Source organism: Triturus cristatus, chromosome 9 (assembly GCF_964204655.1).
Source record: "Triturus cristatus chromosome 9, aTriCri1.1, whole genome shotgun sequence".
NCBI lineage: Eukaryota > Metazoa > Chordata > Amphibia > Caudata > Salamandridae > Triturus > Triturus cristatus.
This window is the reverse complement of record NC_140592.1, coordinates 21,601,486-21,616,649: the sequence shown is the minus strand read 5'-3', so window position 1 is coordinate 21,616,649 and position 15,164 is coordinate 21,601,486. Positions and strand designations below refer to the sequence as shown.

The 15,164-nt window shown below is 44.3% G+C and overlaps 1 protein-coding gene across 4 annotated transcripts in view; it reads right to left on the bottom strand.

Moving 5' to 3' along the window:
* The window catches only part of MTMR14 (myotubularin related protein 14), a 182,080-nt gene that overhangs the window by 24,226 nt on the left and 142,690 nt on the right, over positions 1-15,164 (bottom strand). For 2 of the 4 annotated variants that reach the window (XM_085624263.1, XM_085624264.1), the window contains exon 18: positions 5,902-6,057. The exons of the other annotated variants lie outside the window; for them this stretch is intronic. In XM_085624263.1, the coding sequence (XP_085480389.1) occupies positions 5,902-6,057 (156 nt within the window). The remainder of the gene's footprint in view (positions 1-5,901; positions 6,058-15,164) is intronic. 4 annotated transcript variants of the gene reach the window in all.

The following is a 15,164-nucleotide window of genomic DNA, read 5'->3' as shown; positions in this document are numbered from 1 at the left end:
GATTTAAAATGAGCGACACCCTAAAAAAAAAACTTACAAAAAAAAATCAAATACACACACACTTGGACCCAGAAACATGTGTCTGATTAGTCCTAAGGCTATGCAGATGACCATTTTAGGAGTAAGGCTGGGAATTCAGATGGTAAAGCTGGATTTGGCCACAAACAATTTATTGTGCCAAATCAACAGCCTGGTGGTTAAAAAAAAAAGCATTCCAAACATTAAAGTATTGAAACAATACAAGTCAGGAAGATCAAAAGGTACAAATGTCAAGAGAGAAGCTAGAGCATTAGTCTGAAGAAACAATAAATCCTCAGCAAGAACTTTATGACTTTGGTAAATTTGCTGCTGTGTTATATACTTTGGAAAGCAGTTATTTTTTTTTTCTTTCAACTATTTTTTAAAGGAAGTTACAACTGCAATCAGTGCCAATCCAGATGAAAGCAAAGGTAATAACGTCTCATTTTACTTGGGGCAATAAATGAGCCACCCTAGGGAACCAAATGTTTGCAAAAAAGAAAAAGCTAAACGAACTAAAGGTTCACTTAGTGCCAGAAGTGGGAAAAAGTCCAGCCTTTAGGCACAAAATGAACATCTTTTGGGTGATGTCCCTCCAAATATGTGCCCTATCCGTTTTGCTGGCTTTAGAACTCTGTGCACTTTACCCCTGCTAACCACTAGTAAAGTGCTTGTGCTCCCCAATTAATGTGGCCGAATTGGCATACTCCTAATTAGTATATTTAGATTCATACCTAGTGTATGGTATGAAACGTACCCAGCTCCTCGAAGGCAAATGCCACTAGAGGCCTGTGGCACCTAGTGTGCTATCCACTACAGGGGAGTGCAAACCTGGCTCAGGCCTACCACTGTCACCGGAGCCTTTCGGAGAGGAAAAAAAAAAACACATTGGACAAGTATGAATCTTCCTTCTAAATATTAAAAAGTCACTCCTATGTAGCCTTTGTAGTCCAGAAGATAGGTTGCAAGGCATTTAAAGGAAGGACAGCAAGAAGCTGAAGGTTAACCTGTCCTTACAGTGACTAGCACACAAAACCAATTTCTCTGTACGAAGGCTAGCTGACCCATAGAGAAACACTGGAAAGCAATATTAATTCTGCCATCTCCAGGTAGGGACTAGCTACAGAAACAAGTAAACTATTTCTAATGTTTCCACCAAGCCCAAGTTAACAATTTAGTTGGATTTTTGATATATATTAAGGAAAAGCAACTTATAGAAAGCTACCGGTTCCCTTTCTGAAACTCTTAAAGGCTATTATACATTACTGTCCAACGGACATCCAGCTGCTGAATGTCCCAGAGCACAGACCAAGGCCTCGGAGGAGGGAGGCTTTGGTTCCTCTGGCAGTAGGATCAGTTGAACCATCCCCAGGAACCTAATTCACTTCACATGTCCTCCCCTGTCACAAGCAGATGCACCCGACATCCCAGACAGGCACTAAAGTAAGTGTAAAAGTGTGTGTTTGTTTTCTAGGATTGGTTTGGAGTGACCATGCTGAAAAGGTTGCTCATACACTGGCCGCATCCCCGAGTGGACAAACAGACTTTGCACAATATGAGAAGGGTTTCACCACTTTGGATTTAGTGAGCCGACAGGAACTGCTGCAAAAGTGGGTAAGGTTACGTCTGGGAACTTTCACCCCATTGGTTAGAGAGAGGCCAGGAGTCGCACCCACCAACAAGCAAGTGCCAGACATAAATGTGGCATCCACTAGCGCCCTCGTCAGAGCACTGCTGGAATAGAGGAAGAACAGGAAAGTACTAGAACTGCTGTCTGTGACCAGCGGGGAGCACTGCAGGACTGGACCTGCAACCTCTTGAACCGAGGACAAAGAAGTGGACTCCAAGGGTCAGTTGGCTGGCCTCCTGTTTGGGTACAAATTAGCAAGAAGATACCTTTTCCTGCAACTCCCAGCTGATCCATACCAACTCTACCTGACAGACACTACTGGTGGCTTCTACAGGAACAATTCCAGACACCCCAGTTGCTGTTCCTAGACCCTTTGGCTAGGTCTGTCTGGATTTCTACCACCTTGAAAACCTGGGACATAGAAACTTTTTGAACTTCGAGACCTACAAAGCTGATCCACTCAAATAGGTTTCCTGCAGGGCCCAAAAAAATGGTTTCCCACTCCAAGCTTCTCCGCAGCAGTAAATCTCATTCAGCTGCACTGCAGCTAGGAAGTATCCATCCTCATGGAGCCTGTGTCGGATAGAATCCACCGTCTTACTCACCAGACAATTCTGAGCTCCAACAGAGAGACTAAGTTTGAACGTGGAGATCGTGACTGAGTGAAGGAGCTGAAAGTACCCGACCGACTAGAAGACTTGCCTGGGTGTGAAATTTGAGTTTCCATACCTAAACCAACAGCGTCACCGGAACCTCACCCAATGGCTATCCGATATCATGGCATTCGCCTCAAACACAGTCTCCTGTTGGAAGATTCTAAAGTCCATTTTGAGACAAAGTCCCAAGACAAAACCTCCAAACTGGTCGAACTTGATTTGAGTATCTGACCTTCACTTCATAATTTCGGTCCGAAAGTGCAACTGGGCCAGTAAAGTCCCTTTATTAGATTTGTCATTTTGGTGCCATTTTATGAAAATGTACTACTTTTCTTTTTTGATTTGTGATTTTTCTAGCTTGGTGTTTTGACTTTGTTGTTGTGGCACTGCTTAAATAATTTATACATCAACTAAGTTAAGCCGGTCTGTTCTGTGAAATAGCTACCAGGAGTCCAACTCAGGTTAAATTAGTGACCAAGATTTTACCCTGACAAGGGTTGCGATTGATTTCTTGAAACGAGCAGTCTCCAAAACCAATTTCTTACACTTATTCGTATAAGTCACTGATGCAGACGTACACAGGAGGTCCCAAATTGTAAACAGTTTGGAAAATGAAAGCGTTAGTGAGAGGATTGCATCCCTTGCAAGAAAAGGTTTAGAAAGCCATTACAAATAATAGAAATGTATGACATTTGTGAGAGGAGTGAAAGGAAGCTCGCTGTTCCTTGATCTTCCCTGAACTTTGGAATGCCATTATTTACCCCCCATTACTACTCTGCCATCTGTATGTACATTTACATAGAGCCAGTATGAACATTTACACCAACACTGGTAAAAGGGCATTTACATTGGCAACAGTATGTACACTGAAGGGTTATTTACAAAGGCATTAGTATGAACACATTTGCATCAGTGCATGCATTTCTACAGGGGAAACAAACTTTAGCTGCAAAACTAAATGCAGCGTGCCATTCAAGAGTTTATACACTCCGATCAAAGGATGCCGTTGTGTGCCTTAGGTAGCCCAGCCTGACGGAGACCGTACAGGGATGCACTGTTGAGTGAAATATGTGGCAATCTATGAAAGGAAGGCATGGGTGACTGCTGACCTGCTCCTGCAGTAATCTTCCCAATTCCTCAAATACAGGTCTATCACATTACATAGACAGCAAAGGCACAAAACTTTATAGTACCAACAGAAAATCTACACAACCTTTGAGTACAGAATTGGAGAGGGGGAGGTGAAGGGGGGTAAAAGGTCAGTATACCAGAGTTCCATTCCGTCTTAAGCGGAAAGTGTTTTTTTAACAATGCATATCAAAAACTACAAAAAAGATATTTTTGTGAATTAAGAGTCACTCCCATGAGCTATTCATTTGTAGAAACGTCACTACAATAAATACCGCTGCAAATCGGTCAAGATACATCTCGACCAACACAAGAGTGTCAATACATGATTATTAATCAATATTTTAAAAAACTCCTCAAGCTCTGCTAAGCTCCTACGACAGCGTTGATGCACAAGAATCCTGAACTCACGCCACAAAGTTACATTTTAGTTTTATAAGCAACAAAAAGCATGGGTTGTCACAATGTTGCATGTCAGAGTAAGTTTAGGAGTATAGAAAAATGGATTTTTGCTTCCTTAACACAGGAATCAACGTAGTTTTCTTGAGTAATGGTTTCCTTTTTGACATCCCTCCATAGAGGCTAGACGAATGGACTGGTCGCAGGAACACTTTGATCAGTCTTGGCCATAACTCATTCAAAGTTGTCACTGAGCAAGGAGACTGATCAGAGAGGCTACGAGATGCTAGTCATTCAGTTTGGAGGGTCAACCTGATCTAGGCAAGGTTCACGGGACAGTACATTTTTTATTTTCCTTTTTGAAATGTATCCATCCGTTCATCCTTGCCTTTCTGCATCTTTGCCCTGGACTTTGTTTAAAAGCCTCTTGGTGCTTATGGTGGAGGCCATGCTTTGAAATATCCCAACGAGCAGAAAACCTACATGACTGTTAAACTTTAGAGATTCAGGTGACGGTAGGTTAAACTCGGCAAAGATGGAGTTCAATCACTCTAGTGTATAACTCTAAAGAGAACTGGCTCTATCCAAGGCAATTTAAGACTCATTACAGGGGTGGACTCTTATCCATCTAGCTAATTCAATTTCTACATGATTTTCCCAATTGCAGATTGTGGGGTAGGATTTAAAGGCATCTTAATGCAGCTGAATTAGAGCCAGAAAGTGTTATGATTTGAATTGAGGTGCAGACCTTTTGTAGATTTTTTTTTGTTGCCCAGAACAAAGTAGAATGTGAAAGGTTTTTACGAATCATAATTGGAAGTTTCTCAGTGAACACACATACACCAGTCATTGCAGACACTCGATGGAATGGAATTGCCTGCGAAAAGTGACTGTACACTGAATGAATAACCGCAAGAAATATATAAACATTTCAGTTAAATATTCTGCAGAGGAGTGTTATTTGTTCACTCTGACCAGGCTAGTTGTTGAATAATTGCATTGACCGATACTATAGGTAGCTTGCGCTTTGGTGGGAGAGGACAGCGTGGAGCCGAAAAAACACCTACCCAGATCAAGTTTCAGAAGCAGGAACTAACTATGCACTTGAGGACAGATGAAGTGGAACGATGTTGCTCTTAAGCACTGTCGTCCATGGTCATGCGTTGTACATTTGCCTACAGTTTAACTTAAGCCAGTGTTTGCTGGTGCTCGGCTCCAGCACTTATTTCGTAACACTGTCAACGTTACTGGAGGCTCACCACATGGTGCTGCTGGCCTATTATTTTTGTAACCACAGGAGTAAAGTGTTTATTCAATATATGGTAGGAAAAATAATGCCATGGTGGCTAGGCCATTCTTACGGCTCTGGGTCACCTAGTCAGTCCAAACTAACTTTAGTAAGACTGTAGTGGTGAGGAGGCATTGATGATAGGGGTAGGAGATGTGGCAGGGCTTTGTGGTGACACAAACAGCAGTGGCATTCGAGAAATATCTTGGGTCCTTGTACTGCTTTTACAAATTGAGCACTGGTGCAGGATTAATTACTGTGCCGTGGGCAACTTTGTCACATTACATAGGCATCATGGTGCTAGTTGGTCCTTTTCCATCTAAAAGCAATAATCAAAAGGTTTGACCAGATTGCTCAACTCGAACACACACGTTGATAATTCGCCATAGCGTTCTAAACAATTCTATTACATAGCAAACCTAAAAAGAGAATACATGTACTAAACGTACAGTTAAGCAGTAAAATAATAGTGTGCATATCAGTAGGTAATATACATGTGAGCTCAACATACCCTCTACGTAAACTAACCAAACCCACCAAGAGGCACAACTTGCACACAATTCTACACTGTCTCAATACTAACTCTTGCTCTACTTGTAAAGCACCTTGCACATTGCATTAAAAAAGTCAGATAAAGAAAATGCTATGACCGATTCTGTATCTTAAGAGTGTGTGTAGTTACTTCACCTGAACAAAAAAGCCCATATACGTGTAATGCAATTATCTCCAGGGCTCCCAGCCTGGTCACCAACATACCAGGCCTCAGTTTTGAGTCCACTTACAAAGAATTGTTAGGGAGGTCATCCGGGAAGAAGAAGGGGTAGGAGGTGCCGGTGCTCAGCATCCCCTGCTCATGCACACTGCCACCCTCCGATACCATCTGCCAGCTGCCAAAATCTGTAGAGACAGACGATCCTTGCACGGAAGGGTCCACTGATCTGGGGCAGAGAAAGAGAATGGATGCTGGAGTCAGTATGTGCATAAAGTTACCAGTTCTTGAAGACTTTTGCTGATGGTGGCAATTGACGTGCCTAGTCTTAAACACGAAGACAAGGAGGGTGAGTACCAAAAATGAGACTCAAAATCTTCCCAGAATATATCCAGGTTGCTCTAGATCGAGTTAGTACTGACCATATGTAGTTGGACAGGGCAAAGCTGGGGCACATGCAAGTAACCCGCCACCTGAAGCCAAACTCGATACAAGTGCAGTGCACGGTGCAACTGTTTGCAATAGACAGAAGCGGATCAGCTGCTCATGTGGCTTGCTTCATTACGACAAGGTTTCCAGTTGGCAAGTTGAAGCCAGAAAGACACTGAAAAGGCAGTGGCAAATACAGATCAAAATCCAACAATTCCACATAGTTTGTTCTCTCACTCCAATACACTTCTGAGTGATTAATGGAGCAGCATTGATCATGTTAACCCATTTGTCACAAATGGACTTGGGGATATACACTTAACTGGAACCAGGACGGTAAAACGAAGGGTGATAGGTACTGAGGCCTCAAGGGCAAGATACTGTGCAAACCTGAGCATGCAGTAGTAAAATGTACAACAATTCAGATTTCCGTTGATTATACAGGCTGAAAGGACGCACTAACAGTTTCGGAGATGTCGAACAAGGAGCAGGTACTTTGCCAGGCAATAGTAAGTCCACGCGCAGGAAGTCTTGGTTGGATTAGCATATTTAGAAGGACTGATCTCAGGAGTGTTGGAAATATTAATTATGAAGAGGACAATCAGATAGGAGAATAAAAAGATCCCTTCTGGAGTGGGTTGAGTAACTTTCGAAGAGGTCTCGAGGTGAAAAGCATGAAGGTTCAAGAGTCTGATTTGAAAGATAGCCAAGGAAGTGGGCTGCTTGAAGAAACATTTAGTCTCCGCACTGCATCTACACTGATGGGAATGGGTCTGGATGGGGAATTCATTTTAGAGGTGGGGCAATTAACGTGGAAAAGGGGACAATTCTCAACATTTCCATCAATGCTTGAATCATTAGTCAAAACTCATCTCACTGGGATCAACATGGAGGAAACACTTAGCCACCATCCAATATTTTTGGGAACGCGTACATTGTTGCAGCTAGACAGCTCTGGGGGTGGGTGGGGGCATTGGGGGCTTCCATGCATGCAAGGAGTATCCAATGAACATTGCTTTTTCATTGGCTAGATTATAGCACTATAATAAGTTCTCTAAGAAATCACACTATCGATCAACTGGTGGGATGAATATCTGAATATGAATCAGTGGATGAAGTTTTTAGTTATAGGTGGCACACGCATGTGCACTGGGCATCGATGTGCTTCCCAACACAGACATTTAGCGCTTCCTTTAACATGCACGGTCCGTTTGGAGGACTGGCAGAAGAGTCTGTATTGAACCGGAGCAACAACACAGCAGTAGTTCATGAGCCACCCACACAGAACATCAACATGCTACAGGAGCACAAAGACGAACACAATCAGGGGGAGGCAAGCAGCAATGTGGGGGATGTTGTGGAAACACTCAGAACGATGTGAAGACTTGACAGTAGCAGCCACACGAAAACACCACAAAGACCAGACAAAACCACACAAATGTGAAGGAGCTAGGGTCAGAGCCCAGCACATCAGGACTCATGGAGGATGAACCAGAAGAGTATCTAATCGGATCAACGGCTGTGCGTATTAAAATGGCGGCACACAAGGAGGCAGGTTGTAAATGTATATTTGTCCCGGGTCAACAACTCAAGCTAAGTCCACCTACAGCATGAGGATCTTTCAAAATTTAAAAAGCATTTCCTGAAGGGACAGAGAACAAACAAAGGAACCCACATCAGGGTTATCTAGTAGAAGTCACGTTAGCTGCCACATAATTAATAGGGCAGGCTTGCTCTGAAATGTGCAAATAAATGTTGCAACATGGGGGACTGAAACGTGCATTGCCTGTGCAATGAATCCCCAGCTGCTTTCTTATACATCTAACATAGGCAGACTGATGCAAGGAGAAGCAATTCTGAAAGCTTCGCTGGCTCCCCATTCACAAGCACAGCCAACTCAAACTTCTCACCCACACATACAAAGCCCAAAAACACAGGACCAGAATACCTGAAAAGCGGCATACACTTTCACCAACCGACCAACCAGACACTTGTGCTCTGCCTCACTTGCACTCACTTCCCGCATCAACAAAGCATAATTGGAGGTCGCTCGTTCTACATGTCACTCAAGACACGGAATGACCTCCCTCAACCCATCAGAGCCCCCTACTCACTCCTTGAGATCCGCAAAAAGCTGAAGACCTCAATAAGAACCTTGGGGACCACTCTCCTACACACCTGCCTAAGCACCGCAATACCCTTTCTGGTGATTAGTGCACTATGCAAATCAACATAACAGGGGGGTGGGAGTTCAGGTGAGCCGGTATTGAAAACTGAGGACGTGGGTTTTGAGAGAGGAGGATTCAAATTGAAGTTTGCTGGGAATTACCTGCACTAGCAACTTAAAAGTGCTCAAACCTAACTGATTAGGTTTTACATTAGAGGCCAGAACAAAACAAAAATGTCACACTCCAAACCCAATACAGAAAAAAGGATTTAAAATAGAAATCCTAGCTGCAAATGCAGTAGAGGCAGTAAATCTAACGGAAAATTCCAATTCGTTCTGACAAGCTAGCTGGATGCAAAAACACTGCTTAAAATAGAAAAAAAGTCTATAACTCCCCCACCTTAACAGTATCGATTTGAAAATCTACTTAAGAGTTCACAGTCCAGTATAGAAACTGCGTGGTGGACGTTTCTGGTCCCCAGCGAATCCTTCAATTAGTGACCAGTAATTATCAGCTCACCAAGTTCTTCCTCGCAGTCGACAAAGGAGCGGAGACTTTCCACCATACAGACAACTGCAATGTCTGATGACTCCCACATATCACCCCTGGACAGGACCAGCAGCTACAGACAAGACTGTGCCAGATACAGGCTACGAGACTTGCAACCTCACCACAACCACTTAATACCATCTACTGGCACACGAGCTCCCAGGAGGTGTGGGGAAGGATGCAGAGAGTCAAAAGCTCTCTACATACATGCCCATAACGCTAGGTGTGGTCAGTTCTAGCATAAAGCCAATACAAGCGTTAGTAATGTAGGTGTCCAGCCATTACAGACAGCACCACTGCTGGTGCTAAGGTCCAGCTATTACTAGTGGGCATCTCTGTACCGTACAGACATTGCAAGCATTAGAACTGTAAGTGCCCAGTCATCACTAACACGGTTATTAAGAGTGTCCATCAATTATTAGCGTGGACACCACTCGCACCCTCCAGTTACCAGCGTGGTTACGGTTAGTGTCCAGTCAACTCATGCCGTATATTGGCTAGTGTCCAGCATTACAAGTGTGGTTACTGTTAGATCCACACAATATAAGCATAGTTACTATTCAGTCGTTACTAACATTGTTATTGCAGCTCTCCAGCTACTGCAAGAGTTCCTTGTGGTAGTATCTCCCCATTAGGGGTGCGGTTCCTGTAGACGGCAGCCATTACACTCATTGCTACTACTCGAGTCTACAAGTACGGTTACTGCTTTTATCAGATATTACATATACTGACAATGGTAGAGTTCATCTATTACAAGCACGTTTACTACAATGGTTTGCAATCACAAATGCAGTTACCACCAGTGTACAAACTTTACACACGTAGTTAACATAACCTGTATTTGTAAAACACACGTTAACTCTTGGGCATCTTCGAATTTAAATTGATTTTTTTTTTTTTTTTTTTTTTTAAACAGACGTCTCTCGTTACACAACTCAAATAATGGTCATCAGCCTCAGTAGGATGAAAGACTGAGTAGCCGTGCTAGGATTCAAACCTGTGATCATGAGCTCAAACACATACCCTGCAGTGGATACATTAGTCCGCTAACCTATTGGACCCCGCTGTTAGTTTACTAGCATTAATACTGCTAGCATCCAGTCATTGCTAGGGAGAGAGGCCAACCATTACAAATTATATATATTTTTTTTAAATTGCAAAAGCGCAACTGACACCTGGAATGTATCCTGGGAATAATAGCCAGATCCAAACTGTGAATCAGAAAACACTATTAAAACCTTACCTGAAGGGCAACAGTTCCCTAGTAGAGCTGAGAGACATAGGAAATGTGTTCAAAAGGCGTAAGCGTGAACAGAAAAGGCCCGACACCTGCTCATACCCTTTTAAACTTGGGGATGGTAAGCAGGCTGCCGTTAAAAGAACGCAAAATATGCTTGGGGTGGTCCATTTGGAATTTCTGTTGACGAAATGGTGGTCCCACTGGTGAATCACCTAGTGTACTACACACAGTTGTAAACAATTCTTTCAGGATAGGAAAATCAATGTACAGAGTCCAGTGCATCACATGCAGAAAACTGCTCAGGACGAGACAAGCCTAGCAGCGAGCGCTTGCATTCAAGGAAGTTTAAAGGGAGGGTGTGGGGGAGGGCATGACCTGGGTAACCCAAGATTAGCAAATTATTAAAAAAGTAGCCTGCTGAGAATAGGACTGCACCACAAAGGGATGGGAATGGCCTGGAAGAAGAGGCAGAATTTTGCAGGGTATCCTCATAGAAAAGCAGGGGGGAGGTCAGTCTTTTCACCGGACCAGACAGACCGACCCTCATCAATAAGGAACCCAAGGTTGCAGATAGAGGAAGATTTAGCAGCACTGCATGACTGTGAGAAGTCAGCTGAGCGCATGCGGGAGGGCCTGCTGATGGAACAGCACAGTATTTTGGTCTTGTCAACTTTCAATTTTAAAGAGTTTCATCCAAGCCATGTGCTGATGCCATGCATACAATTATGGAAAGCTGAAATGGAACTGACTGGTCAACTGACATCTCAGCATAATTCACGAAGTTGACTCCATGAGTTTGTATCAGTTAAGCTTGAGGTCTTCGATAGCTATTAAACAATGCTATTGTTGTAGACCAATATCGCTATAGATGAATATTAAACAATGCTAGTGCTATAGATAGATATTGGTATAGATGGATATTAAACGATGCTAGAGCTGTAGATAGATATTGCTCTAGATTGATACTAAACAAGGCTAGAGCTGTAGATAGATGGATATTAAACGATGCAAGTGCTGTAGATCGATATTGCTATAGATGGATATTGAATGAGGCTGGAGCTGCAAATAGATATTGCTATATATGGATATTAAATGAGGCTAGAGCTGTAGAAAGCTATTGCTATAGATGGATATTAAATGAGGCTGGAGCTGTAGATAGATATTGCTATAGATGGATATTGAATGAGGCTGGAGCTGTAGATAGATATGGTTATAGATGAATATGCAACAATGCTATTGCTGCAAATAGATATTGCTATAGATGGATATCAAACAGCACTATTGCTGAACATGGATATTGCTTTAGAAGAGGATTATTAAACAATGATATTTCTGCACATATATATTGCTATAGATATTAAAAGGTTGCTACTGCTTTAGACAGATTTCTAAGGATCTATTAAATATTACTGATGCAGAGATTGATATAGATATTAAACTATGCCACTGCTGGAGATCAATATTAAACCATGCTATTGCTACAGGTAGATATTAAAACACTTGTGCTGTAGATAGATTGCTGTGCTGCAGACTGCTGTTAAACAATGGTATTGCTGGAGATATTGCTACAGTTGGATATTAAACACTTTAGCGGTAGATAGATATTGCTACAGATGGATATTAAACAACACTATTGCTGAAGATGGATATTGCTTTAGAAGATGATTAAACAATAATATTGCTGTACATGGACATTGCTGTAGATAGTAAAGGTTGCTACTGCTTTAGATAAATATTGCTATGGCTCTATTAAATAATATTACCGATGCAGAGATTGCTATAGATATTAAACTATGCCACTGCTGCAGATCAATATTAAACAATGCTTTGCTGTAGATATTGCTACAGCTAGATATTAAATACTTTTGCTGTAGATAGATATTGCTACGGATGGATATTAAACAACGCTATTGCTGAAGATAGGGATTGCTATAGACGATGGATATTAAACAACGATATTGGCGCACACAGACATTAAATGATGCTTTTGTTGTAAATAGATATTGCTATAGATATTAAACGTTGCTACTGCTTTAGATATTGATATGGATCTATTAAACAATATTGCTGCAGAGATCTTGCTATAGATATTAAACAATGCTATTGCTGTAGATATTGCTACAGGTAGATATTAAACAACACTTTTGCTGTAGACAGATTGCTGTACTATAGATGGCTAATAAACTATGCTACTGCTGAGCCATTAAATGCATTGCTGCTAGTGTCCAGCCATCACACCCATCATTAGTGCGAGGGTCCAACCTTTACAAGTGTGTTTACTGCAAGCGTAACATGTACCGCTAATCATATGGTCAAGACATTACATATTTCTTCCAGTGTTACAACTGAAGCACGTTACTACACAATATCCCCAGGCGTCAGACTGGATCGGGAAAATTTTGCTTAGCAGTACCCCTGCGCGTCAGTAGGTGGCGTCGTGCGGCTCCGCGTCCGTCACTGGCGTCGTAAGCGCCAAGATGACGCCACGGAGAGTACTTAGGCGCCACCCATGCGCGCGGACGTCAATTCTGTACACGACTTTCCGTGCCAGGAACAAAGAGCCATGCAAGATACAGACCATTGGTGCAGAAAACTAGGGCCCTAAGAAGGATGACCTTAATCCTAGTAACCAGGTCGCAGAACGGGGTGGATGGGTGGGGCGGTAAGGAATCCATCACTAACTAATGTCTCTTACAGATCTATAGTTACACAAGTAGTAACTTGTGCATCTGAAAGAGACACGTTAGTGATAGATTACTTACCTTAGAATAGATACCCCAGCAATACCAACCCCGGTGGTGGGTCTGCGAACAAGATTACACCAGAAAGTCACGGAGCACGGAACGGCCAAAGAAGCCGTCTCTCTGGACCAGACTGTCAAGGCAGTAATGCTTGGTAAACGTGTGCAGCGAGGCCCCCGTAGCTGCCAGACAAATGTCCTGCAAAGGGACGCCACGTCCCAAGGCAGTAGTGGCTGCAGTTGCCCTGGTAGAATGGGCACGCAGCCCCACAGGAGGCTCCTTCTTAGCCAAGGAGTAACATGCTTTGAGGCACAGAACGACCCACCGAAAGATGGTCCGTTTGTGCACAGCCTGACCTTTTTTGGCACCCACGTAGCCAACAAAGAGCTGGTCATCCATCACGGAACTGCTGTGCACGCTTGATAGAATGTGAGTGCACATTTTGGGTCCAGACGGTGGACCCTCTCTTCCTCCCTCGAAGGATGCGGAGGCGGAAAGCAGCTAGGCAAAGCGATGGTCTGCCCGATGTGGAAGGGCGTGACCACCTTTGGCAAAAAAGGACGGGTCCTTAACACCACCTTGTCCGGATGAACAGAAAGGAAAGGAGGTTTGGAAGAAAGAGCCTGGAGCTCACTCACTCTCCTGGCAGAGGTGATAGCGACCAGGAAAGCCGTCTTAAGAGTAAGAAGACGCAAAGGACAGGTATGAAGGGGCTCGAAAGGACCACACATCAAATAGGTCAAAACGAGATTCAAGTCCCATTGAGGCATGATTAATGGCACAGGAGGAAACGTGTGCGTAATGCCTTTAAGAAAACGGTTAACAACCGGGGACTTAAAAAGAGAAGGCTGATCTGGAAGCCTCAAGAAGGCGGAGATGGCCGAAAGATAACCTTTGATAATGCCCAGAGCAGAGACCTGCTGGGCCAAAGAAAGAAGGAACAGAAGAACTTCAGAAAGAGGGGCGGAAAGGGGATCCACAGCCTTCGCTGTGCACCATGCCACAAATTTGTTCCACTGACAGGCGTATACCGCTTTAGTGGAGGGACGCCTGGCTGCCAAGATGACATCACAGACTTCAGGAGGGAGATCGAAAGTGGTCAACTGTTGACGCTCAATCTCCATGCATGGAGGTGGAGGCTGGACAGGTTCGGGTGGAGGACTGTCCCCTGCTGCCGTGACAGAAGATCCTCCCAAAGAGGCAGACGGACCGGCGGATTGATAGCCATGCTGAGTAGCTCTGGATACCAGTATCTTCGTGCCCAATCCAGAGCCAGAAGGAGGACATGGGCCCGATCGCGCCGAATCTTCTTCAGCACTCTGGGCAGTAGTGGTATAGGTGGAAAGGCGTACAATAGACCCCAACTCCACTCGCACCAAAAAGCGCTGCCGAGCAAGTGCCACCTTGTAAATTCCAAAGAGCAGAACTGATGACATTGCGCGTTCTCTTCGGTGGCGAATATATCTAACCAAGGCTCTCCCCGCTGCTGAAAGAGACCTTGCACCACTCCCGAGTGCAGACGCCATGCGTGATTCATCAAGCACCGGTGGTGGAGTTCGTCTGCCCTGGCGTTCAGAGAACCTGCCAGGTGTTGAACTACCAAGGTAATGCTTTGATGTTCCAGCCACGTCCAGAGGCACAGAGCCCCTTTGTCCTTCTTAGGGACCAGAAAGTAGTGGGAATAACAACCACTCCCTACTTCCGGTCCAGGAACGCACTCGATGGCCCCCTTCGCCAAGAGGGCCGTGACTTCCTGGCGGAGAAGAGCCAAATGATCCCACAGCATGCGGTGGCACCAAGCTGGCATGGCAGGAGGGGGGGGGGGGTTTAGACCCGTGGCAGATTATCTGCAGCACCCATTTGTCGGATGTAATTGCACACCAGTGAGGGAGGTGGTAGCGGATCCTGCCACCCACCAGCGTTCGGTGCTCCCCAAAGCTCAGATTAGGAAGGTTTGGCAGCGGAAGCAGTGGGGGTGGAGGTGGACAGACCCGCGCGCCGGGTTCCCGCCACGCCCCTGCGGAAGAAGCGACCCCGGCCGAGCAGGGGCTGGTTCTACACAGGCTTAGGGGACGGACGTGCCTGACTGCCTCTACCGTGGCCGTGGCCATGAAAGGAACGAAAACCAGGAGAGGCCGAGCTCTTAGTAGAAAGGCCCAAGGACTTGGCCATAGCCCGCGAATCCTTAAAGCTCTCCAGGGCACTGTAC